The sequence below is a fragment of the Metopolophium dirhodum genome, chromosome 4 (assembly GCF_019925205.1).
Source record: "Metopolophium dirhodum isolate CAU chromosome 4, ASM1992520v1, whole genome shotgun sequence".
NCBI classification, from domain to species: domain Eukaryota; kingdom Metazoa; phylum Arthropoda; class Insecta; order Hemiptera; family Aphididae; genus Metopolophium; species Metopolophium dirhodum.
The window spans coordinates 14435008-14462110 of record NC_083563.1 but is presented as its reverse complement, the minus strand read 5'-3'; the positions used below and the strand labels follow the sequence as shown (position 1 = coordinate 14462110).

At 29.3% G+C, this 27103-nt stretch overlaps 1 protein-coding gene and 1 long non-coding RNA gene across 2 annotated transcripts; both read right to left on the bottom strand.

The window, feature by feature from the left end:
• Positions 1-233: 233 nt before the first annotated feature.
• LOC132942272 (uncharacterized) lies at positions 234-7882 on the bottom strand. The gene is made up of 4 exons (XR_009664266.1): positions 7224-7882; positions 4084-4147; positions 3902-4010; positions 234-358 (listed from the first exon to the last, which is right to left on the bottom strand). It is a non-coding gene; the product is annotated as an uncharacterized LOC132942272 (long non-coding RNA).
• A 4249-nt stretch (positions 7883-12131) lies between these two features.
• On the bottom strand, positions 12132-25126 carry LOC132942984 (protein 5NUC-like). Its single transcript, XM_061011725.1, has 9 exons — positions 23525-25126; positions 20871-21071; positions 18666-18867; positions 14603-14800; positions 14359-14513; positions 14198-14303; positions 13544-13699; positions 12945-13148; positions 12132-12453 (listed from the first exon to the last, which is right to left on the bottom strand). Exons 1-9 carry the CDS (start codon positions 23891-23893, stop codon positions 12266-12268), a joined length of 1779 nt encoding a protein of 592 aa, XP_060867708.1. The 5' UTR covers positions 23894-25126; the 3' UTR covers positions 12132-12265.
• Between the last annotated feature and the right edge of the window lie 1977 nt (positions 25127-27103).

Sequence of the window (27103 nt, the reverse complement as noted above, 5' to 3'; positions counted from 1 at the left end):
AAATATTTAAATATCATTGAGCGAATTACCTACTCAAAATAATTATTTAAAAAAATATCATACCTGACCAATTTCCTAATTTTTATTACAACTTTATTGATATCTGGCATAGTGTTATACCAGTAGTTACTGTAAAAATAATTTAAAAGTTGCGGGCAATACATCCCCTGATCAATTAATAATACTAAAAATAAACATACTGAAAAATAAGAAAATACATTCACCGTGTCCTAATCGAAATCTGCTATAAAACTTAGTCTTTGAAACTCTGCACCGCTAACTGCTCATTTCCCTCTGCTTAATATGATATATTATTTCCAGACCCCAGTTGGCAAATGTTCAATGACGAATACCATCTCTGTAATAATACGTAGCATTCAGTAAAATGTTCAACAATATTATACTTATGAGTTATGACCAATGCGTTACAGATATTATATATTATATGTGGAATGTTTAATTTGTATTATACCTATTATAACTATTATGTGTAAGTTTGTATTTTTTAATATTGTATTCAAGGATTTATTAGTTTTATACCCAACCGACTACCGGAAATACATTGTACCCTTTAATGTTTATTCGTTTGTATTTTAATAGTTTATCCACGAATTTATTCTTATTACTAATTTATAATTATAGTAGGTGTATTAATTGTATTTCAATAATTTATAAATAATATGACAATTAATTATATATTAGTTAATAAATTTTGAAACATTGTGTTCAAGAAAATAAAATAAATGTTAGGGACATAATAATAGGTACCTAACGCATTCGTGTATGTATTTACATTTACACTATTTATATAGGTACCTATACCGAGCTATACGACTATACACGGGGTGGTCAGGATAGGTAGTATATAGCTATTGTGATAGTGTAGGTACTAGGTACCTACTGAATACACTAATAGTCGGAAATAAGATTTTTAAAAACAAGCTAAATTGATTGAGCGTATAGTTATTTTATGGTTAGCGTTGTTCGTTGAATAAAGTTAGATCGTTTATTTTACTTTAATATCATGGATACCCTAGTGGAAGGTATATTTTTTTTTGTTAAGTTTTTAAATAATATATATGTATATAGAAATGTTAAAATATATTATTTTATATTATTAATGGATACGGAAAAAAAGTAGTGGATAGTAAAAATTTGAAATTAGTGTTTTCAATTAGCTTAACTTGTCATCTAAACGTTATTACATAATTTGATTGCGGCAAGTTTCAGCACAATACTTAATACAATATATAGAACCTATTATAATTGTATAATTTTATATTAATATAAACTTTAGAATTAGAGAACAATTATTATAACTCTCAATAAAACCAAATGACAAAAAAACATACTTTATGTTTTAACTTAATAGTTTAGTTTTATCATTAAGACAAATACCTAAACATTTGTTTAATTAAAAAAAAATTTATCATAAGACTTCAGAAATTTGTTTACGGACTTTATGGATGCACACTGCAAAAACTAAGTTAAAAAATAAACTAAGCATCCGAAAAAGAAATCATTTTGTCCTGCTAAAAATCCTTTTTGGAACACTGTGCGGCGTTTGTATTATTCGATCTCGCGTATTTTATACATTTCCAGCTCGGGTCTAAAATATGCGTAGTGCGTTACTTGGATAGCACATTTTTCGTGACATTAAATATTTATTTTAAATCTTAAAAGTAAATATTTAAGCCCCGAAAGAATATGAAAACAAATTTACTTTTAATATCGACTCTTTCGACTGAATCCGTGACGTGTGTTCACTGCGATGCCGATGTGAAAATGCTCCAGATACAGAACTAAAACTATTTTGATTTATAAAAAATAAAACCATACGGAACGCAGTATGTTTTTTGTTCTGTTCATGTCTGTTTTGTTAATTGACATTTTAGAATTTTTAATCGACTGTGTCTTCTGCAACGACTTTGAGAATTGCCATAGAATATACATGATAGGTAGATATTATATTACGTCAATATGATGAATCCATAGATATAATATAACACAACTTTTTATGTCAAAGAGTTCCGTGTTAAGGAACAATTTGTTCATTGAAATTTTATATGACAATATAACCAAAATAGTTTACAATTTAATATTTATAATTTAAATTATAATAATAAAATATATTATTTAAATTATTATTTTCGTTTTCATATTGATTTAACTAGGTATTGATTAAGGTGGTGAATAGATATTAGAAGCACAAGCATATTTTTATAAAAGCATATTGTTTTTTTAATAAATCATTAAATAAAAATGTGATTTCTGGTTTATAGAGTTAACCATGAGTTAACATAAAGGTATACAGTCAAATGTACAGTACCGACTTTAATACCTGCAACTAGATTTGTAAAATTCCAAGTCTAACATTTTCTCCCAATACTGCCGAGCACAAAATGTATAATAATGATTTACCTAATATATGTTAAGTTTAATTGTATCGGATGTATTTTAGATTTTAGATTTTGAGCGGATCGATCGAATGACTGTATTGATTTTACAATAATGTGTGTTGTTTAATTTTTTAATTTTTATAATTAGGTATATTTTTTGTGTCGGTGTAATCGATAAGAATTCGTAATAAAGATTCTATTTTCATATATAATATACCAAAGGCACTCAGTATGACGCAATAATTTGTTTATTTTTAGTTTCATTGTAGGTATTTAGTATTTTAATATATAATAATAATTGTGTTTTCGAATAATAATTTATTGTTTGTATTAGTAGGTACCTACACCATAATAGGGAATTAAAATGTTGTCAACATTTCAATTTGGTAGGTGTGATGCATAAAATATAAATGTTGTACAAATGTATTTTTGCTGTTTTTAGGCTGCTGTTAAGATCAATTTATGAGAATCTTTGCATTACATTGTTAGGATTTTTTTTCGTGAATAATCATTTTATAGAAGTTACTTACATATAGGTACGTCGATCAGAAACTATTTACACTGAATGTTATTAGTTAAAAGCTATTAAAATATCCAGTATTTGTATTTATTTGTTAATAATAATTAAGACATTAATATTAGAAATAATGTTGTTCCTTTCACAAAATTGTTTTTAATGATTCTTAATTTAATTTACATTTATACTTTTGGAATTTATCCCCAAGTGACCACTGAATAATCGTTCAATGATGAATTTAATAGTTATTACAATACTCGGATTATAAATTAGAATAAACTGAAGTTTCCATCTTCTACTGCAACATTATTTCATATTTTATTTAATCGATTTTCATTCTGCCATCTTGTTCCGGTGATCTTATACCGTTGCACGTAATATAATACAATTGATACTAGTGATACCCGATTGTTTAATTAAATTATTTACACGATTTCAATCGAAAAAGATTTATGAAGTATATACAACCGCCAATCCCCTCAATTTTAATTTTTGTGGATCGAAGCTCCCTTGCTAAAAGAGTACCTACGTTTTAAGACGATGAGTCTTGATAACAACGAATTTATATTAAAGTGTATGGTTATAATATATAATTTCAAAATATTTAATAGGTACCTATTTCTATAAGAGGGTATAAACTGTACTAAAAAAGGTGTAAGTATGCTAATAAAATATATGAGGTGTATAATGTATATAAAATATAAATATTAATAATATTATATTGTTTTAAATACTTAGCGCAAATCTAAGTTAATACCCGACGTATAGTATATGCAAAAAGGTACGTGTATTAAACTTGGCGTGGAGAAACGAAGACGGGTTTGGACGGTTCGGGCTCGCGTATTTTATACATTGCACTTTTGGGAGTAAACGTATAAATGCTTCTACGTCTCCCAGTTAACAGATTGTCCGTGGCAATAAATATTTAATTTAAGTCTAAAAAGTAAATGTAAAATAGTAGGTAATAATATGAAAACAAACTTACTCGTAAACATCTACTCTTCCGGTGAAACGTAGCTAGAGTGCCGCCATCGCCGAAGAAACAGCTATCTTCATCCATCTTTATCTAATCATCTCACTCCGATGAGCTGAAACTTGAAAGTATCGAAATATTTTATGAAAATAACCTGATCATAATGAAATTTGCGAGTTTGTGTTAAAACTTACATTATAATATGTACGGTTTAACAAACTGTCCGTTTATATTGGTGGCATATTATTTTTTTGTTCACTGAAATCAAAATATACAATATATTATATTTATAATACAATAGTATTTGCTGAAATTATTAGAATTGTTAACCGTCGCCGACGAATTTCGACAATTAACGATTGCCATAGATATTATAAAATATATTATTTACTATGATAAATCCATAGAACTTATATATTATAGTATTATACTCAGTACCTAAACGGTATATTGATAAATCGTATGTTATTTTACAGAAATCTTTATCATCTGCAATACACCTATTCTGGTTTTCTATTTCAATTATAGTTTGCATGCCAAATTTAACTATACAAACTGGTCCGCAAGTTTATAGACATTCTAATACATTCTCCCACCAGTGCCAATAGACACAATGTTTGAGAAGTTATATTTTTTTGGTACCTAATTAAAAAACAATAGGAATTATTATAAATTACCTATGTAGGTACTTGTTCAAAACTCTACTACAGGGAAATCATTGGTTTTTATGGTATAGCCTTACGAAGTTCAAGATTTTCGGTGTCTTACGCACCCGTACAACGCTTAAAGTTTACCGAGCTTAAGTATAACAAATTAATTTTTTTTTTAATCTAGGTAAATCAACGTTTTAAAATTGATGATGCAAAATTAATTCTTTTTTTGACCTCTCAAAGTATCAACTAGATTCACTTTCCTATCAGAAAAGTTACTGTTGAAGAAAATCCAAGGACTTTTACTATCCTAAAAGGTGACGACAGATACAAAAATAAAAAATAAAATAAAAAATAAAAATAAAAAAATAAAATAAAAAAAACACACATCATTGTAAAATCAATACATTCATCGCTTCGCTCAGAATCTAAAATTGAAAGAGGGTGTTGGCGCCCGCAGGCAAATGCATTTTAGAAAACCAAAAAAAAATGTGGAAAAAAAGTTACTGCAGGAATACACATTACAAAGTACAAACTAAAACGTCCAGAATCTTAAACAGAAAAAAACTAATAGAAATATATAGTTCATTAAAGAAGGATTATTCATAGGGTACGAAGTTATCAATGTTCAAGTCTATACAAAAAATTCAACTAGTCACATTACTAAAAAAAAATTGAAGGAGGGTGTGGGCGCCCGCAGGCAAATGCATTTTAGAAAACAAAAAACAATTTAAATTAATTATATTGTGTGAATACACATTACAAACTTCAAACTAAAATGTCCAGAATCTTAAACAGAAAAAAAACTATTCAAAATATTTAGTTCATTAATGATGGATTATTCAAAGTGCACCATGTTATCAATGTTCAAAAAGTAAATACAAAAATTTCAACTAGTCACATCATGACTAAAAAAAAATTGAGGGATGGTGTGAGCGCCCGAAGGCAAATGCATTTTAGAAAACAAAAAAAAATTGAAATTAATTATATTGTGTGAATACACATTCCAAACTTCAAACTAAAATGTCCAGAATCTTAAACAGAAAAAACTATTAAATATATTTAGATAACCAAAAAAAATGTGGAAAAAAAGTTACTGCAGGAATACACATTACAAAGTACAAACTAAAATGCCCAGAATCAAAAAGAAAAAAAAAATTAGTTCATTAAAGATGGATTATTCGTATGGCACCAAGTTATCAATATTTAAAAAAATTGGCAAATGTTAAAATCATGAAAAAAAATTGAAGGATGGTGTGGGCGCCCGCAGGCAAATGCATTTTAGAAAACAAATAAAAAAATTAAAAACAAATATTATTGTAGGAATACACATTACAAAGTTCAACCTAAAACGTCTAGAATCTTAAAGAGAAAAAACTATTCAAAATATTTAGTTCATTAAAGAAGGATTTTTCATAGGGCACCAGGTTGCCAATGTTTAAAAAATGTATACAATTTCATTACCTAAAGATAAATTCATAAAAAAAAAATTGAAAAGAAGATGTGGGCGCCGGCGGGCAAAAAAAATTTTAGATGGCACTGGCTTGTTTAGTTTGAAATATATGATATAATATAATCTTTATGATCTGTAATATATTCTGGTGTTCGATGAAAAATATTGAAATAAGCTAAAAATACATATTTTTTTGGTTTTGAATATGAAAGCTGTGAGATGATCGATATGAATTTCGTGAGAAATCTAGAGGTACTAGAAAACTGAGACGAGTGTGTCGAATGAAATAAATAAAAAAATTGATTAACACAACAATTGGTTAAAAATTAATTTAATTCAAATAATGAGATGAACCTTATTAGATCATTTAAATTGTCCAGAACAAGCCCCCGGTTGATGGTCGCATGCCAATTTTAACCATATACTAGACCACAAGTTTATAGACATTCTATAATGTATTCTCCTGCCGGTGACACTGTTGGGGAAAATATATTTTTTTAGTAATTAAATTACGATACGAATTATAAATTACGTAGGTACTTGTCCAATACTCGACTACCAGAATTCAATTTAAAGAATGTGATATACCTAGGTAACCTATCGATCGATTCTAAAACAGAAACTTAACCTAGGCACAAATAATATCACAATATAAAATAGTGAAATGTGAAAATTTGAAGAAAATTTCCCTTAGGTATATCCCGTAACCCCCCCCCCCCCCCCAAAAAAAAACGTACGTTTGAGGTGTTCTCTTATAACCCAAATGTTTAATGCCCGTATCCCGTATGCATAGAAAATGCATGTTTCACATTTACGAAAACTAAAACTATCGTGACGGAACGGAATTACGAAGAACGTATAAGACAAAAATAATCGTCACCAAGTGGTAGGTATCTGCCAAGTGATCTGCTATGTACTTACAAATTATATTAAATAACATTAATCATTATGTATTTTCTTATTTTATTAGGTAGGTATAAAAACCTACCTTCCTACTTATAAAAGCATTGCCTAATCATTGATTTCAAATTTTAAAAATTATTCTACTATAACAATAAATTAACAGTTGTAGGCAAAGTATTATAATTTAAGGTATTTTTCATAATTTTTGCACACCTATAACAACTGGGTTTTAAAAATTACTCTACGTCTAGCGGTTATATAAGTTTGTCTGACAATAAATATTTACATTAGGTCTACCGCTTCAACAGAGTAGAAGGACAAAACTTACGTAATTATTTATTCTTCCGGCGAAACGCGTTCCCTTCGAGTGTATATAATATTGTCTAGTGTCAGAGCTGTGCATCTCCGCCAAGGAAAATGCAGCGCGCGTCTTCATATATCTGATCCAAAAGTTCAGTCTGGAAGTATTGAGATTAATGGCATTTATAAAAATAGCCAATAGGCACCTAGTTCAAATAGTTCAATAACCAGAATGGAACGAAATATGTGAGTACGTATTGAAATCGCTGTTCGTCTCAGACGATTGTCATTTGCCATAGATTATTTATAATTATAACCTCACCGTCCTAATCATAGAAAATATATATAATATGGTCCTAACCGATGGATGATGGATATTTTTACATTGTCTTCAAAAAAACATTTATTTGTTTCTACTAGATGCAAATGCGGAAAATTGAATTCAAACTTATAATGTAGATAACGGTTTTTTTACTTGGTAACCATTCATTTATTACTTGGTTTATTAACAAATTCTAATTGATATAAAATAGTAATTGAATAAAAATAGTTTTATTGATCCCAATATTTAAAAATAATGTTTCGAACAAAATAATAAAAAAATTTTAAGAAATACCTATTAATTAATATGTATTACCTTAATAACAAAATAACTAAATAAATTCGTAGCTTAATAAAATGTCCAGAAAAATTAAAAGTCCAATTTAAACGAATATAAAATAGAATTTAGATAGGTGTATAGGTAGTGTATTCGTTATATTTTGAGTTTCATTATAGCACATCAGTCAATCAGATGCTATTTAATATTTTAAAATAAAAAACTTCCACAGTAATTCCATATTGGCAAGTGTTAACTGAAGACCGAAGTTATAGTATCGAACATAATGGGTACGTAAAAAAATAGAAATATAATTTAAAAAAATTACCTTTATTTAATTGTATTTAATTTTTTTTTAATAAGTTTTTATAATATTGACTTCAACCCATATAAATGTTCTTATTTCATTTTTCAATTCGTTGATAATATATGAAACGAATTCTTTGCTTGGAAAGCAATGTTTAGAAAATTCAGAAAATGCAGTTTATATTTAAATCCGTGGCCTAATTATAAATAATAATTTCTGATGCATTGATGCTGAAGAGTGAGGGAGGTGCACAATCAGCCGAACCTGAAATCTAACGTCTTAAACACTTAATATAAACAATTTTTCACACACGCGTCATGGTATGAAAATAAAAAATATTTATAATTCATATTTATACCGATTTTCTACCGATTTATACCGATCTTCTATATTAATAATAATTATAAATATATAGCAATAATAAATCATTTTTGAGTAGCGGCCCACCGCGAAAGTTCCCAGTATCCCGCCGGCCCAGTCCGCCCCTGGTTCATATTGTAACCGAAAAATCTAAATAATAATAATCTATTATAAACACAGTTACTTTTTACAGATATTATAAGTTAAAATTTGGACGAAATTACATATTAAAACCAAAAATAACGATTTTAGTTATTTTGTTGTAATTTAAAAATAGTAAGTATTCGTGGATTTATGAAACTTTTAGAGTATATTATTATAATTTATAGACACGATGACACTTTCAAATGTTATTATTTGGGAAAAAATGACTTTAACCTACTATTGTAGGTGCTAATGTCTAATAGTAAAATAAATTACTTTAATCTCAATATTATTTATTAGTTAACGATGTCTTTGTTCAGAATCGTTTTTCGTTTGTTCGTTTTGTATTTTAATAATTTATACATAGATATATTATTATTACTAATAATTATAGTAGGTGTGTTTGTTTTATTTCATTAATTAATTTAATACTATACCAATAAATTATATATTAATTAATAATTTTTTAAACGATGTGTTCGAAAAAATAAAAATAAATGTAATTTTAAACAGTGAAAAATGTATATGAAGTTTTTAAATTGAAATGCAACATTACAAACATGATTGTTTACTGGGACCGCTAGTTATATTATATATTTAGATATTTTACAGTATAATCTAGTACAGTTATTCTCAATTTTTTTTTGTCAAGAGGCTCCCTAAATTTAATGTAAAACTGTCAAGGCTCACTTAATCAAAATTATTAATGGTTTTTTCTAGATTAGGTATATACTAAAATTACATGTACTTTTTCACACAGATAAATTATTATAATGTATAATAAATTAATGTTTTAATATACTTTTGAAAAATATTAATAATAGTATTAAAATTTAAGCATTTAAACTTTTTCCATAAACGCTTAAAGTCTAAAGAAAAAGAGCACTGATCTAGGATGACCATATAAATCTATCAACCATTTAGCATATAGATATGTTTCTATCCCCAGGATCTCTGTTAATAATATATAATAATATATAGGTAATAGTAATACTATAAATACTATGAATATATTATAAAATCAATGGTGATAGGTACAACTGAGTAATAAATGCTTATAAAAAGGTATTCAAAATATATGCATTTTGGTAACACATAGGTAATATGAATACTAGTATTAACCTCAATATCAACATATTATGAATTGTATTTAAAATCCATATATTAATTAATAATTAATAATTATTATTTGTTAATTGTAACACTTTGAAAGCATTATGTATGATAATTTAGTGAATTAACTCTCACAGTTTTTATATATTTTTTTTTTTAATAGGAAATTTAAAAATGACAATATTTAATAATATTAATAATTGTTTTTGATTAAAAGAAAGTATTTAAATACATGCATATAAATAATTTAGAACATAGAATTAATTATGCAATGAAAAATTTTGAATTTTATTCCGTAAATCATGATATATTTTCAATTTTCTATAGTTTTGGTGAACTAAACTGTTCATTCATCGGTCTCTTTAGGACATACAGCGCTCCCGGTGGTGACGACTGTCTGTAGTAAAATTTTCAATCAAATTTTCAACGAATGGATCATAGCAGGAAAAATGTCCCACTGTCCATGACGTCATTACGCCGTATTGCCGTTTATCATTGTTGATAACTGTTATTCGTCAAAAAGTCGCGTTTTACTAGCTCCCTCTACAACCACTACTAGGTTACGTTAACCAAACCTGGTTACCACTGTGAAGCGCTAGTATGACGCGACTTTTTTTGTATGGATACTATGTATGTATATATGTAACTTGATAAGAACATTTGGCGCCGTTATATTATTGCTCGTTGTGCAACCATAGTATCTATATCCGTGGTGTATACGACCCGTATAGGGGCCCAGAGTGATGACACCTTATCAATCACCTTGGAAGGAAACACGGATATAGATAGAGTAGACATCAACTATAAAATATGATGTGGATTTAGTCACTTCTTTGGAAATTTGCATCCTTCTTAAAATCTTTAAATTAAATTAAAAATATTATGATTCTGCTCCTAATTTTAATAGTAAGCTGGTAGATTGATGTATTATTTTCTAGTGCTCATAAAAAACTCTAAAAACATGTTTAAAATATTTTACATATTTTATTATATGATTAGGTATATTATTTATATTATAATATTATTCAATAATAGTTATCTTATAAACTTCAAACTAATTTTGAAAAATTGTTTAGTTTTTTTTGGTGTTTTCTTGTTTTTAGCAACTTGCTCATTTTTTTCTTTTGCAAGTGAATATCATTCTTGTTTTGACATAATGCGTTATGATATATTTGGCTAATATTTGACTGTGTATTGAGTAACCAACCTTTGTCAAAAATGTTGTTTTTATATTTCTTACTACATAAATAACTACAAATTATGTTAGAAAAATAAACAGTGAAAAATGTATATGAAGTTTTTAAATTGAAATACAACATTACAAACATGATCGTTTACCGGGACAGCTAGTTATACATTATATTTAGATATTTTACAGTATAATCTAGTACAGTGCTTCTCAATTTTTTTTTGTCAAGAGGCTACATACATTTAATGTAAAACTGTCAAGGCTGCCTTAATCAAATTTATTAATTGTTTTTTCTAGATTAGGTATATACTAAAATTACATGTACTATTTCACACAGATAAATTATTAAAATGTATAGTAAATTAATGTTTTAATATACTCTTGAAAAATATTAATAATAGTATTAAAACTGAAGTATTTAAATTTTTTCCATAAACGCTTTAAGTCTAAAGAAAATAAGAACTGATCTAAGATGACCATATAAATCTATCAACCATTTAGCATATAGATATGTTTCTATCCCCAGGATCTCGGTTAATATATAATAATATATAGGTAATGACTAATAGCATTGATTTTATAATATACTATAAATAATATGAATACTATAATATATTATAAAATCAATGGTGATCAATAGAGTCAGCGTGTGATATTGTGTTGAACAATAGCACACTTTCAAGATTGGAAACCAATTGAACATTTGTACTGTTGGACCACAACAACTGTTGTTTTTCGCCGCGCCGTACGACGACCGAGCTTTTAATGTTTAATGTTTTGTTAATAAATAATTTTAATGTTATAAACTCTAACTAATTTTATCATATAAATACTTACCTATGGTTTATGGAGTTAAATGAATAGTTTTTGACATAAACTTCTCGAACGACAGAATAGTACAGAATGAACAAACATTTCATAATATTATTTAACGAAAATGTTTAACATAGTCATTTACGATAGTGCTATAAAAATAGAATGCATTTCACCGTATTATTCTCGTTTACGCGAAATTCAACGATTATAACGTAATCGGTTTTTTCTCCGTTGTCTGATCGAGTCAGTCGAGATATTTATGTAATTATGTCCGCACGCAACTGAATGTGTACGATTAAATGTCTATTTTGATTGATATACGGCACCATTTTATTATACAAAACTGATTTTGACATTGTAAGCAATAAGCATATAATATGTACTATTCAAATTAGAAAAATAAGATATGTACGTTATAAATATTGGTTTTAATGACCAGTGCTTACCAAAATTATATAATGTTTTCAAGATAATATTATCTGTAAGATAAAATTATAATTTACTAAATTAATCATTATTTTTGTATAGTTTTATATTAAAGTCTTAAATGTTAAAAAACAATACTGTAATAATTAATGAAATTAATATAAATTGATAATTCTGTAAATTTATGTTAGATCCAGATGACTTTTCATTGCCTTTGGATATAAAGCTGATTCTGCCCTCTATTCCATTTGTTATAGGACTTATCGATTTCATATACATAGCTGTTGCATTGAAATCTTGAATATCTAAAAAACAACAAAATATATACTTAAGATATTTTGGTAATTGTGAAAATAAAAATAAAGTAAAAGAAAAAAATGTTAATTAAAATCTTATTAATTGTCTACATTTTTAAAAATGTATAAAGTTTTACTTATGTAATGTATTTTATGATTCATATAGTCAAAAGTTTAATGTCAAAAAATAAAATAAAAATAATAATGTCAAATAAATCTAACTTAACATATTTTTAACTTTCACTGTATTTGAAACTTGACAATAATATTATCCTCGAGTTTGAATAATATTTTAATATGCTTGAATAAATAGTTTTAAACACTATGCGGTTTTTTGTTTCCTCTTAGCTTTAGTGTTAATATGTTATACATTTAGTTTAAGTCTATAATTACATTGGGCGTATGAGACAATAAAATAAATAATAATAATAACAAATATTTTTATTATTTACTGCTACAGAATAAAATTAATAAATAATAATACACAATAATTTACAAACCTAATGCTTGATTTTTCTTTAATGTTTTTTGAAATATTTTAAAATTATCTCCACCTTCAGCCAAATAATTGTTCATCACTATTGTGTAGTTAGCATTTAATTGTAGAGGTTCAAATTTAGGAACGTTACAATCACCACATCGGAGTGATAGTGAAGAGACTCGGTTACCGGGACTCTTTGTTAAATCATACTCGACCAGAACGCCTGAAAAATAATTTTTTTTATCAAAAACCATATTATAATATAGTAATTACTTTTGTATATTGATAATAACTAAAAAAATAGCATTTATTAGTAGAATCAATTCGTTATAATAAGTTATGATTTTTTTCTTATTTAGGTACTAACACTGATAGCTGATAAATGATAATAAACATTTATTATATAAGTACCTAATTTAGTTAATAGTATAAGATATATTATCTAATTTTACTATATTACATAATACGACATACCAAATACATATAAATTAATATTACCCAAAAATTATATAACACGTTAGTGTGGTATTGAAATTTTGATCTTACTGATGTAGAAGTAGACTGAATACTTTGTGAATGTCAAAAATATCTAAATTAATGTTAAAAATTGTAATTTACCGGATACTTGTAAAAGTTTAGATCCACCATAATCCTCTACAAAGTCGTAAACGCTTTGTTCAAATGCTTCTAATAGGCTGCTACCAGAAATAGTAACTTTCATCAGGATATTTTGAAACGGCATGACATTGATTAACTGGCCTAATGTGATGTAACCTGGTTTGAAAAAAATAAATCATTAATTTTACCATAATCTGTAGCATTGGTATTTTAATATCCTTGAAAGATAATCGAAAAATATATAATATATATCATATAATATACAACTATAAAATATTATATAATTCATATTTTAATTAGTACTTATTAGCTATTTATTACTGTTAACATTGATTTAAACAAAACCAATTAACTATAAATAATATGAAATAAAAATTATTAATGATAGAATTTGTAACAAAAAAAAAACATTCAAGTAACTCTTTCATTGGTTTTCATTCAAGTACTAAGAAAAGTAATTAAATAGTAATAGCATTGATATTTATGTTTTCGGCCTTGATACATATAATAAACCATTTGAAACTTTTAGGTACATATAATAATTTATGATTAGTTTAAGCTATTGTAAAATACCATAATTGCAATAAAAATGAATTAAAAATAATTTTACAATTCAGAATAAAGTGTATAATGTTACATAAATAATATTGTTACCATCGTGATCAGTTTCGTTGATTGTTGTCCGAATGCCACCAGCTTGAACGATCCCAATAGGAGCATCAGTCCAATACCCATTGTAATTTTCTTTTTTCAGAATGTTCTATAAGCCAATTAATTGTTAAGGAAATTGTAACTTCAAGTTCAAAATTACTCACATAGTAAACGAAAGAATCAGCTATCAGGTTGCCTATGTTGCATTCCATTTGATGACAAGTGTTTATCAACTCGACAGCCGTACGACCGATTGTAACATTTGTAATATTAGTTACTTTTGGTTTCCATCGATCGACCACAGTCAACATTTCTGGATCTACGTCATATTAGAATATACTAATTTAAGTTTAAAGTTATAGAAATATTTTTTTTATGTATATCTATATGCATAAATAGAACTATAACCTTGTTTAGCTTCATGATTCAATAATGTTGGTTTACCATCGATACTAACTAAGTCACCATTAGAATTAAATTTTAAAACAACTTTGCCAACGTATTTGGTATTTGCGTATGCCTGTAATATTGGCACTTTCTTATTTTTAACATTTGTTACGTATAGTGGATATGGTCCATATGGTTTTTCAATGCTAGGTGGAGTGCCTGAAAAATAAATTTATAATAAGGAATAAAAAAAAAATAAAATAATTTTCATCACAATCTACACACATTTTTCTACTAGACAGTAGACTCAGCAGAGAGTATAGCTATTATAGTCTATAGGTATAAGTATAATATAAGGTTATACTATAATATGATAATTTTCAATTTGTAATATTTATTATAAAAAATTAATATCTATATACAGGATATCCTGTGAGGTTATACAATTATACCCATTAGCTGTAGAGGTGGATTCGTCTCCCTGTTTTTTGCTGTTTTAACTATAAACTAAAAAAGTTATTAAAAACCATGAGATTAATGAAAATAAAATGTAGAAAGATCAAATTTTTCAGAAAAATAAACTTTATAAAATGGTTTTCTTCAAGTGGCCCTATGTTGGAGACGTGTACGCATCTATGTCGATGTGACGTTATAATCATAGATATCTATATTATAATTAACTTGGTATAACTTTGAAACTTTAGAGTTAGAAATTATACCTATACACACCTCGCGGGGTAATTACTGCTCACATAATCACAAGCGAGTTTAATGGGCAACGCCCTGCAGCGGGATGGTTATATCCCTACTTCCCTACTAATCCCTATCACTACTTTCCTATTCCTATTATCCCTATAATATTATAAATGCGAAAGTAACTATGTCTGTCTTATGTAAGTATGTAAAGCTTTCATGCCTAAGCCACTGAACTGAATTTGATAAAATTTGGTACAGAGATAGATTAGACCTCGGATAAAGGTCTTTACCTAGACAATCTTTCGATGCGACGTGAAAAAATGCTTGAAGCGGAATTTTTTGACACTGTCATAAAATGTAGGTATGTACTAAAAGTGCACTAAAAAGAATAATAATAATGTTTATCCGTTGCTAAGGATTTATATACACAGAAACAAAAAAAAAAAAAGCTGGTAAGTGGATGTTGCTCTGCTGTACAGTAGGTTACAACTTGGTCAATGTATAATGGATTGAATTAAACTTGAACTAATATAATACCATTGTATAAGAAAAACGATTCTGAGCGGAGACGGTTTTTCAGTCTGGATATTTTATATTGTTATTTTTTTTTTTTTTTTTTAATTGATCATTAAGCCCGGCAACTATGGCCATTAGCTGTTTGCTTGTGTTGGTTGGTAAACACGTGTGTGTAGTTTTTGGCAGATTTTCAAGTGGGCACCCGTACGTATCTGCCATGCCCGGGTGGGGGATGGCGGCACTTGTTCTCCGGACACCGTGACTTGTCCGAAGAAAAATGCGTCGCAGCCGACGCCTTAGTCCGCTCGGCCACTCCGTCCCCCTTGTTATTATTTATTATAGCCTGTAAGTTGAGTTGATATTATAATATTGTCATTTTTTATTCGTTTCTATGATGCTAAACAAAGCGTTAGAAATTTAATTTTTTGGCGGTTTTTTGTAATTTGTCGGTGGTTTTTCCCGTGGCCTTAAATAATTATTACCATCTTGATCCAATTTTCTAAAAGATAAGATACTATATGTTGAAATCGAAGCACTCCTTCAAGTAAAAGTTTTGTATACAGGATAAAAAAAAAAATAAATAAATACCATTGTAAAACCACTAGCTTCCTCGCTCCGCTCAAAATCTATAAAAATTATATCGTGTATGTAAAAATATTTATCCGTTGCTTTGGATTTTATTTTTTAATAAAAATATTAAATATATACCTATAATATATTTATAATCCAAATGCCATTCACTCACTCATTCGTCGCTATATATCTCAAAAACTACAAAATGTATGAAGCTGAAATTTGGAATGTCTTATGCTCTAGATGTGCATTAAGAAAGGATTTTCCGAAACATGCATTTTAATGAGGTGGTCAAACAAGGAGCTTGAGATTCATGGTGGAAATTGAAATTTGTTTTTGTTTATACATGGTTGCAGTTGTTTACGTGGGCAGATCAGATACAACGTACAAGCATGCATTAAATTGTCTCGTGTATGGCCTTGAATAAAGTAACTATATCTTAAAACCAAAAAATGTATGTGTGTACCTTATAAACTAAAAAACTACTTAATTAAATCTGCCGAAAATCTCAGAGATTGTTTTTAAAGATGTTAGAAAAGTTTAGAAAGTAAGTAGTTTAAACCACATTAAGATATATATACAAAGTGCTAAATTCAATATTAAATCCTACCTTTATAGTATTTAATATTTTCGCTTAGAGCGTATCTCAGTTTTAGACTTTTGTGTACCTCAGTTCACAGAAAAATCGGCGTCAGTATATTTAGTTTTGTTTTTAATTCGACCTAAATGGGCAAGTCGCGTATGTCACGCAAGTCGCGGATGAAATACATTCACACTGTGTTCACTTACATAGCGTATATACCTACTATATAGGATTTCCCACAAACGGCACACAGGGAAATCTGAGATATTTTGTTTTTAGAAATGTCAGAAAAGTTTAGAGAGTGTATACGTATGTAGTGTAATTATATGCTCACACACCATTATAATAAACTAAAATTGTACAGAATAATAAACAACGGCCAGACTGTCGTTTGTAGAAATCGGTCGCATCAAATAAAACCATTAACAACGACAATTAAGATATCGGCACGCACTTATAACGGTATTACGTAGGATGTGTGTGACTTTATGCTGACGCCAAAGAATAATCTAGTTCCCAGGCTCACGATAACTTTTTGATAAAGCCGCCCACCACTCTCTGGTCAGCATCTTCGCGTCGTCCCTTAAACCAGTGCATGAGCACCAACCACCAGAGTAACAACCTCTCAAGTCCCAAAGAAACCGATTTCAACGAGCGACAACTGGACTCCTTATGCGAGCAATAATCAGTGCGTTCTTTAATTCAATTTGTGTATTTGAAGTATTACTTTGTTTTATCTAAAACCTAAGACTCCTACAATATTATCTACAAGCAACTGCGAATCAGGTAAGGCATATAATATAATATTTTATGTTGATTGCAGTTAATACATTCTATGTGCTTTTTTTTCCATAAAATTATATTGTACGGTGTATTTGATCTAATTCTCGAATACACGATCTCGAGAGCCCTCCGAACACCTGGAGGAAGGTAATAGCGTAATTTTACTACTCTAATTTTAATATTTTAATATAACTATCGACAGGAGTCGTATTTTTATTTTATCTTATTTCTACGTTATTACAGTAGTTTAAATATATACCATGTGCTAAATCCAATCTACGATTGGCGGTTGCCCATCCATGCCGAGTTATTACACAAACCTATAGGTACCTATACAGCTGACGCTGATTTGTCCGTGAACTGAGGTACACTGCCGTACAATAAAACTGAGAACACTAAAAGCAAGATACACGTCCTATATAGTGCGTATTTACTATATAGGATTTTTCACAAAAAAAAATTGCAAATTGCCCACGGGCGAAGCCGGGATATTCAGTTAGTATACCATTATAGTCGAATGTGTCCTGACTGACTCACTGACTGATCGACGTAGAGCCTAAACAGTGATAGCTTGAAGCTTGAAAATTCACAGTACCTTCTATAAGTGTGTACTAAGAAATCATTTTCCAAAAATCGCATTTTAAAGTGGTACTTGCACAAGCATTTTGAGATTAAAGATGGCCGATGAACATTTTTTAAGAATAAACACCATTACAAAAATATTAAATAAAGAATTGAACAAAGTTTGAATCATATTGAGTTGACATTTTTAATGGACAACTAAGTGCACTGGGTCTGCTAGTATATTATATGTTTAAATTTTTAATATAAACTGATAAAAAGTAACATTGATAAACATACCATGAAAAAACATAAATTTAGGTTTAAATAGTTAATTCATTATTTAAATAAGAATATACATGGTATGCTTACCGGAGTACAGGAACGTATGTGAATGTCCACCAACAATTATATCAATGTCTTCCACTTCCTTGGCAATTATTTTATCTTTTTCAATGCCACTATGTCCGAGACCAATAATTATGTTAACGCCATCGTCTCGTAGTTTTTTTGTTTCCTTCTTCAAAGACTCGACTTCGTCAAAAAATTCAACTTTCCCGGTGCTGGATATGGACTAAAATAATGTTAAGTATGATGATAATCAGAATCGTTTAATGTACCAACCTACTTATAGACATTTGAGTGTTATGTATAGTGATTACCGAGTATAGGAGCCTTTTTTATTTAGATATTAAAAAAGAGTTTAACAACAATTATTATATTTCAGCCGTTGTATACAGAGAAAGAACAGATTAAATATTAACTACATACATTTTTAAATTTTAAAACAAATATGGGGGAAGAAGTTTAGAATGGTTTTAAATTGACATTGTTAGAGGAAATAGCTTCAGTATTGAAGAAGTTGAAACCGTGAGAGAAATACAGACTTTTTAATGGAGTGCCTTTAAGGTAGTCAAATGGATCAGTATAGCATATTAGCATACCAATTGCATTTATAATTTACCATGTGGCATATATATTATTATATGGTATACCTGCTTAACCTCGGCAAATACTGAAAAAATCCCTTAATTTTTTAATGCCTTAAATTTCTTTATTACTCCACTATTAGATTCTGAGCGGAGTGAATGATGCTTGTTCATCTTTATTTTTATTTTTTTATCTTAAGACGATTTTTTTAGTAAAAACTATTAAAACTATTAATTTAAATAAAACTATTTCCAGGTAGCAAATTGGATTTAGTTACTAATTTTGTAGGTCAAAATTGAAAATGTTCAGTACTTAATAGTTTATACTGGGGAAAAGTGGTCAAATGTACATCGCATTGAATAAGTCAGAGAAATGTATGTGTTAAATTTGAATTCAATGATAAATCATTGATTACGATACACGATTCTGAGGAAAGGTGGTCTGTCAGCCTATAATTATAAAGTAAATTTTATGATATATTTAATATTTATATTGCTATTCAAGTAATTTATTTTACTATTACGTAATTTTACGTATTTTACTAATACGTGGTAGATTGAATTAAGTTTTCTGAAAAAATTGTATTTGAAAATGTAATTGTGCGTTTAAAATATAATATTATACGCCAAAAATGTAAAGTACTTACCCACGTAGGTATATTTTAGAATTATGATAAAATAACTTTAAGCTTTTTGACCGAGTGAAGATTTTTTTATAAATATTTGGAGACAATTCAAATGGTTATTCGTTTTGAGTTACACTAAAAGTTACATTTGACATCTAACCTAGTTCACAGCTTTTTTATCTTTTATTTTAATACTCGTAACACACATAACGTGTATCTATAAATATTTTATTTCTTGAGCTATCTCCTTTTATTTCAAACAAAAGTTACAAATTTTAATGAATATTTTCCTACCACACCATTTATTGTCCCATATTTTGCGACATCTTAATATTGTGGGTACCTTTATATAATATGCAGTATCATTAAATATTAGTCAGACAACAATATGGACGAGTATGAGCAGAAGTCAAATTTTGGTCCGGTGTCTTTGTTTATTATGTATGAATGTGTTAATTTTGTATGCCTGATTCTGATGCTCGAAGTAATTAGTAATTACTTATTCGTTGAGTAACTACAACACATTCAAATATAATGAGTAAAGACACCGAACCAAAATGTGACAAGAATAAGGCATTATTATCAGAATTATGCTTATGACGCAGTTTATAAATTATGATCAGATACGTATTTTAGCTAAATTACTATAAAACAACTGTGACTACACAATATCTTTCTTAAGTATAGTTAATAGTTATCAGCTGAAAGACGTACGTCCCAGGCAATTACCTCGATTTATAATTAAACGTTTATCCTCTATAATCGAATGTAGGTACCTATATTATAAAACACATAAGTAAATTAATTCATAACCTATATATAAAACTATAGAGAACTAACTGGATTTGAAAAAATATATATATTATAATATGTTTTACGATGAATAAATGATTGAATAAAGGAAAGTTAAAACGAGTAGGTACCTATATAATAATAAACATTATAGGTATATAAGTTATAAAAGAATATTATTGATAATTTACTTCCTAATAAACAATAATTGTAAATAAAGTAATGGTTACCGGCGTGTCTGTTGTTAAATATCCAACGATTCCCACTTTAGTTGAATTTATTGTAAATACAATTGATGGCAACAGATATTTGTCCAAGTTTGGTTCTGCCTTCGTGTTCAAGTTCGATACTACTGTTGGTATAGTTTTTATTCCATCTAAGTAAGACACAAGAGTATCGACACCGTCGTCAAACTCGTGATTCCCTAAAGTCTGAAATGAAAATGAAATGTATTATTTATTTTTAATGAATTTAGTAAGGTATATTTTTACAGCTAGGTCTTAGCTACTAGGTAGTTAAAGAATATTAAAAAAATTGTTCAAAAATATTTCAAATGTTTATTTTAATACATTATAACTAAAGTTATTAATTATTATTAATATACTGCTTTCAAGTGTACTACCTCTAAAATAATGTACCTTTTATACTTTTTTATCGTAGGTACCTCCCTAATTTTTATTTAAATAAAGTAATTTTATCTTATTTTGGTATATCTATTGTAGTTACAGTGCCTAGTTCATAATATTATTTACATCCTGAATTTTAGTTCGATGATACACTACAAGTTTTTTAAACAAAATATAGCCTATTAAATCAATTTCATAATATAATACAATATTATTTTGATGGGGGACACGGTTCTGTGTATTATAAATGAATATGCAATTAAAAAAATAAAATAGTTCAATATATATTTGTTGATGCGTAAGTCGCATAAAATATTTATATAACTTCAAACTATGTTACTTATGAAAACGTATCGAAGTCGAAAGCACGAAATAATCGGAATGCGTATAATAATTGGTTAATATAACGCAACGCTATTGAGAAATATCCATGTAATTTAAAACTAACTTGAATTTTCGATAACTGATAAATAATGTCTAAGTGTTTCTAGCTCGAGCTTATAATAGTTGAGCATTTAATTATTCAAAACGAAGTATAGGTATTGGTGGTATTATCATGTAGTATTAGAGTATACTAACATGCGCCTGAGAGGGTTTATTGGTATATCGGATATTACTTTTTTTATTTTAAGAAAATGTTATTTCACAGTTTCCACTTGAACTGTGTTTTTAATATTATTATATTGTTTTTCTTACTACACTCCAACTCCATTACCTTTTTTCATTTGTAACTTGTATTTGGAAAAGTTGTAATTTGTAAATCGTTAGTGTAGTAGACAATAACAAAAAAAAAATTAAAATTTACTATAAACAAACTAAAACTTAAACTTTTTTTTTTAATTAAATGATTCAAGGATTATATAAAAAAGTTGTATAGTAGAATAATATGATTTGGGGACCACTGGTCTATGAAATGGGAAACTAAATGGGAACATAATTTATGAGGAAGTCCGCAATACAGCATTTTGTGATGTACTACAGTTGCGAGAAGACATTGAATATACTATGATAGATAATTGGCAAGTTTTAAATTTAAATTTTAAGCTTAAAAAATGCGATTATAAGAAGAATTGGTGTATACGTAGATTGTAGGTCCGAGGATAAAAATATATGCATATACACTGTCATAAAAATATTAAATTCAGCTATGTACTTATAAGTATTTATTATTATGTATGTATTTATGTATTTCATATGTATGTTGTAATTTACGAAGGGAAAATAAAAATGAAAATGTATAACAATATAAAATGGAATTTTTTTTCAAAAATAATTCTTAATGACTATTAAAGTCATGTAAAAAAATATTTTCAAAAACTTTTATACTTTTTGATGTGATGACTTGAGAAAACAATGTTAATTGTCAAATTATAATATACCATAATATTGGAAATAAAATATACTCTACAAATACACATTAAGCCCGCAGTATATGAGTGATATTATGTAAGAATTGAGAGTTGAGACCAGCCCGTTTGAATCCAATAGAACAATAAGTAAATTAACCGTGAGCCCAATAAACGGTGATTACTGTATACTTACTATATACTTTAAAAGTATATAGGTAATGCGCAATATTGGTGTTTATACACAAATTAATGGGTGAATGTTTGAATGCTCCCTCTCTCTTTTCCCAAAGAAATTTTAAACTTCATTCTCATTCCACTAACACAAATGATGCGTTTAGGGAATGAGCACCTAAGCTATTTTAAAATTTGTATTATATATATATATTGCGCAGACTTTTTCGTAAGATATGCAGCTATGATAAAAAGTGCTCCTTAACAAAATGAATGCTCACACCATTGTATTAAACATTTTATGATAGTAAAAATTTATCATTATTGATTTTTATTCGACAATATTAGGATAACATATAGGATAATATTATTTCATGATTTTTGCACATATTTAAACTGTAATATCGAACATACCTACACATTTTTTATTATTATTCTTCTAAAAAGGACTATTTTGGGCCTTTGGGTATATTCCATCTAAAAAAGTGTCTGCCCCTGCGTACCCCGGACGTACGACTATAATTATTATTATTACCGCCATCTCTGTTACTATATAGCGATTCAAATGTATTTGGACATTTGGTATTCCTTAAATGTTTACAATTATTATTCTTAACTATGTTATGCTTTGTATTATTTTATGTAAAATTTATTGCTAAGCGTTATTGTGTTATATCGGACTTCACGCCCGTTGAATAAATAAAATAAATAAACAATAATAATAATGAATATAGTGACCATGACGTCCGGACGGAGCTGATTGATGAAGTCGACGACGGGCTGCCAGTGGAACAGCGAGTAGTACGGCGTGCCCTGGAACGTGTCTCCGGCCACCAGGAACAGCGATGGCCAGCCGCTCTCGTTGGCCAACCGCCGTTCGTTGCGCACGAACTGGGCGACCCGGGCGAAGCCGCCGTAACAGTGGCCCAGCGAAGCGTCGTCTTCGCGGCACTCGTTGCAGTGCAGATCCGTTTCGTCGAATCGGCTGTGCATGTCATTGGCGTGCAGCAGCACCAGGTCCAGGTCGGCTGCGTCCACGGCGAACGCGAACGCGACCACGACTACGGCAGCCAAACACGCGGCGGCGGAGGCGGCTGTCGGTCTCATCGCGCCGACTTCACGTGCAGACGTGTGACGGCGATATTGCTTTGTCGTATTCGATATATATACTACGACACGTAAATGTGCGTGTATATGGAGAAGATGCACGCACACGCCGATGGAGAGAATATTATTTTGAAAAGCACTGACCGTTTGGCCGTTTGCGCTCTACTGGTGAACCGATTATGTTTTATCGAACGGATTAAGTTCAAAAAGTTAAACTTTCGGGAGTTGGTAAAAAAAATTGTTCAAACTTTTAATCGTATTGCACACTTAACCAAATACACGAGTTGCCAACAGCGAACTATCATATGGATTTGAACGCATTCAATAATACGGTAAAGACTCAACCTTTTCAAACGATTCAAAACACCGATATTATAGGAATAGCACACGTGGCCACGAACGACGACATTGGGGCACTACCTAAACGCGTCTGGCTAACCCGATCGTCGCTCAAGCGGCTCTATCGGCGACGGCCTTTTTAGCGCGCACGATATTAATGTTGCTCACGGTACGCGATAGCTGTGCGTGACTATCGATTCGATAACTCGGCGTAAAAAAAAAACAATCGTAAACCGCCACCGCTGCGGTGTAACGTTGCGAGTTGCAACTTGGACACTGCCGTTTTGTGAACATTCGTCCCGTGTTCGTGTTTGGCGTTGCTGTAAGTTGTCACACGATTGTCGCGTTAAAACAAACAGAAAATACGACGGAGATCAGTTGAGCGCTTTGTTATGTAATTATTATTTATTTTGTTTATGCCGACTGATGGGCGCCACGTGATCTACGAACAAATCCGAACGAATGTAGTGCACTTGTGCGTGTCGGTTTAAATTTTAAATCCACAGCTGTTGCAATCGAGGCCACATTACGAGTGTCGTTGCACGTATACATTGTTTGTGTGTTTGTTTGTAGAAAAGACCAGCTACTGCAACGTTTTTTTTCGCTTTTGTTCGATTTTATCGATTCTATCGAATTAATCTTTTCCTGTCTTGTACCTAGGGCCCGGCTTGATCAGGCGAGCTACCGAAAAAATATCGTTGGGCTGCTTAAAATTGGACCGGTAGGCTAAAACAATTGATAGTTATTTCGGGGTAAAAATAATCTAGTATTTCTAGATACCTAGTGCTTAGTGTTATAATATATAAATTGTACCAGACGCCAGTGATACGATATTGCACAATTATACACCGTCGCGTGACGCGCTATCCTCTTCGCCCGGACACGTGGCCGCGTACAATGATGATACTACGACCCTGCTTAATCAGACCGTCGCTCAAGTGGCATTAGCGGCGATGGCCTTTTCCGCATGCACAATAATAACTATAATAATATACAATAATAACTGTGTGGCAGGCCAGATGATAATTCGCCGTGCAAACTTCATAAATTGCACTTTCATAAATATATAGAGTTTAGAGTTGCGACTTGTGAATGTTGTTTTGCGAGCTTTGTTATTTTAATATTGTTATGCCGTGACCCCCCGCCAAAAACAAAAAAATTGTTTAAATATGTTTGATTTTTTTTATAAATTCTACGTAGTACTTGTATATTTTGTGTAGCAATTTGATACATAAAGTTCTAACGTGAAGTATAATATGTACTTAAATATTTAATACAATGAGCACATTTTATTCCAATATATTATGCATTATTTATAAATAAATGGTAATGAATTGAATTTGTAATTAAAATATTTTACTCATGAATCTAAACATTTCCCTCCAACACCGCCTTCCAAAATTGAATTTTCATTCAAATTCTGCTGCAATATCGTGATGGTATACGAGTGTCGTTACACGTATAGTGTACACTGTATACATTGCTTGTAGAAAATACCTACAACTACAGCCTTATTACTGCAATCAGCTATGACGACACTATTTTCCCTTTTTTGTTCGATTTTTTATCAAATTAATCTTTTCAATACTGTGCCTCAGGTGTAGGTCGTTGCTTTGCGTCTGCTGTTTTGAGTGCATTATTTTCGTCTCACCGATAATTGTGTTCGCAGCGCTGCAGTTTCATTGTTTTCAGAACAAACAGATACACAATGACGACGCGGCTTCGACATTATGCGTCCATTGACAAATCCGGATAAAATATTATGTTGTGCACAGTGGTTTAAATTCTAAATCCACAACACCTGCAATCGCGGCGGCATTAAGAGTGTCGATACACGTCTTACATTGTTTTTATGCAAGAGACCTACAACTGACTATTGTCACTGCAATCTATGGCGACGCTGTTTTTCGTTTTTGTTCGAATTAATCGAATTAATAGTTATGTGTCATTATGCGCCAGTGATACGCCATTGCATAATGTCTACGCTTATAAGATGATTAAAACCACTTCTAATAATAGTAATAACAATAATAATAATATGATGTGCGCCATGTGCTAGTGTTCGCTTATTGCGGATTAAGCACGTACGACGTGGCCGCAATTTGTATGCGATCAACAAATTATTATTATTTCACCTACTTACGTGTAATCACTGTCAAGGGATTACAATTATTAAGTATTAACGTAACGTTACAAAAGTGTGATGATGTTTACTTTATCCAATATTGTGTAAAAGATAAAACTAAACCTTCATAAGATAGTTAGGTACGTATATTTTATCAAGGTGTTAGCAGTATACCTATGCATTGTGATTGTAATTTATTATAATAAATAATAATATATTGTAGGTACTATTACCCCCAAAGTACCAACTAGATTCACTTTCCTATCAGAAAAGTTACTGTTGAAGAAAATCCAAGCACTTTTAATGTCCTAAAAGGTGATAACAAACACAAAAATAAAATAAAAAAAACACACATCATTGTAAAATCAATACATTCATCGTTCCACTCAGAATCTAAAAAAAACGCACATCATTGTAAAATCAATACATCCATCGCTTCGCTCAGAATCTAAAATAATTTACAGTAAACTGCATTTAAAAATTAAAACCATAAGAAATCTAACCTTATAAAAAATGATAATTATATAAGTTATGACCTACAACATTAAATATATAGGTATAGCTATAGTAAAAATCCTTCATATTTTTAAATAATTATTCATCGTATTATAACTATTACATTTTTTGTTTATGAACCTTCACACCTATAAGCATTACCGTTACAGTTCAACAATATTACAATGTGACATTAATATACTAGGTCCAACGTCCAAGGCTGGGCAAGTTAACTAATATTTTAAACTCAT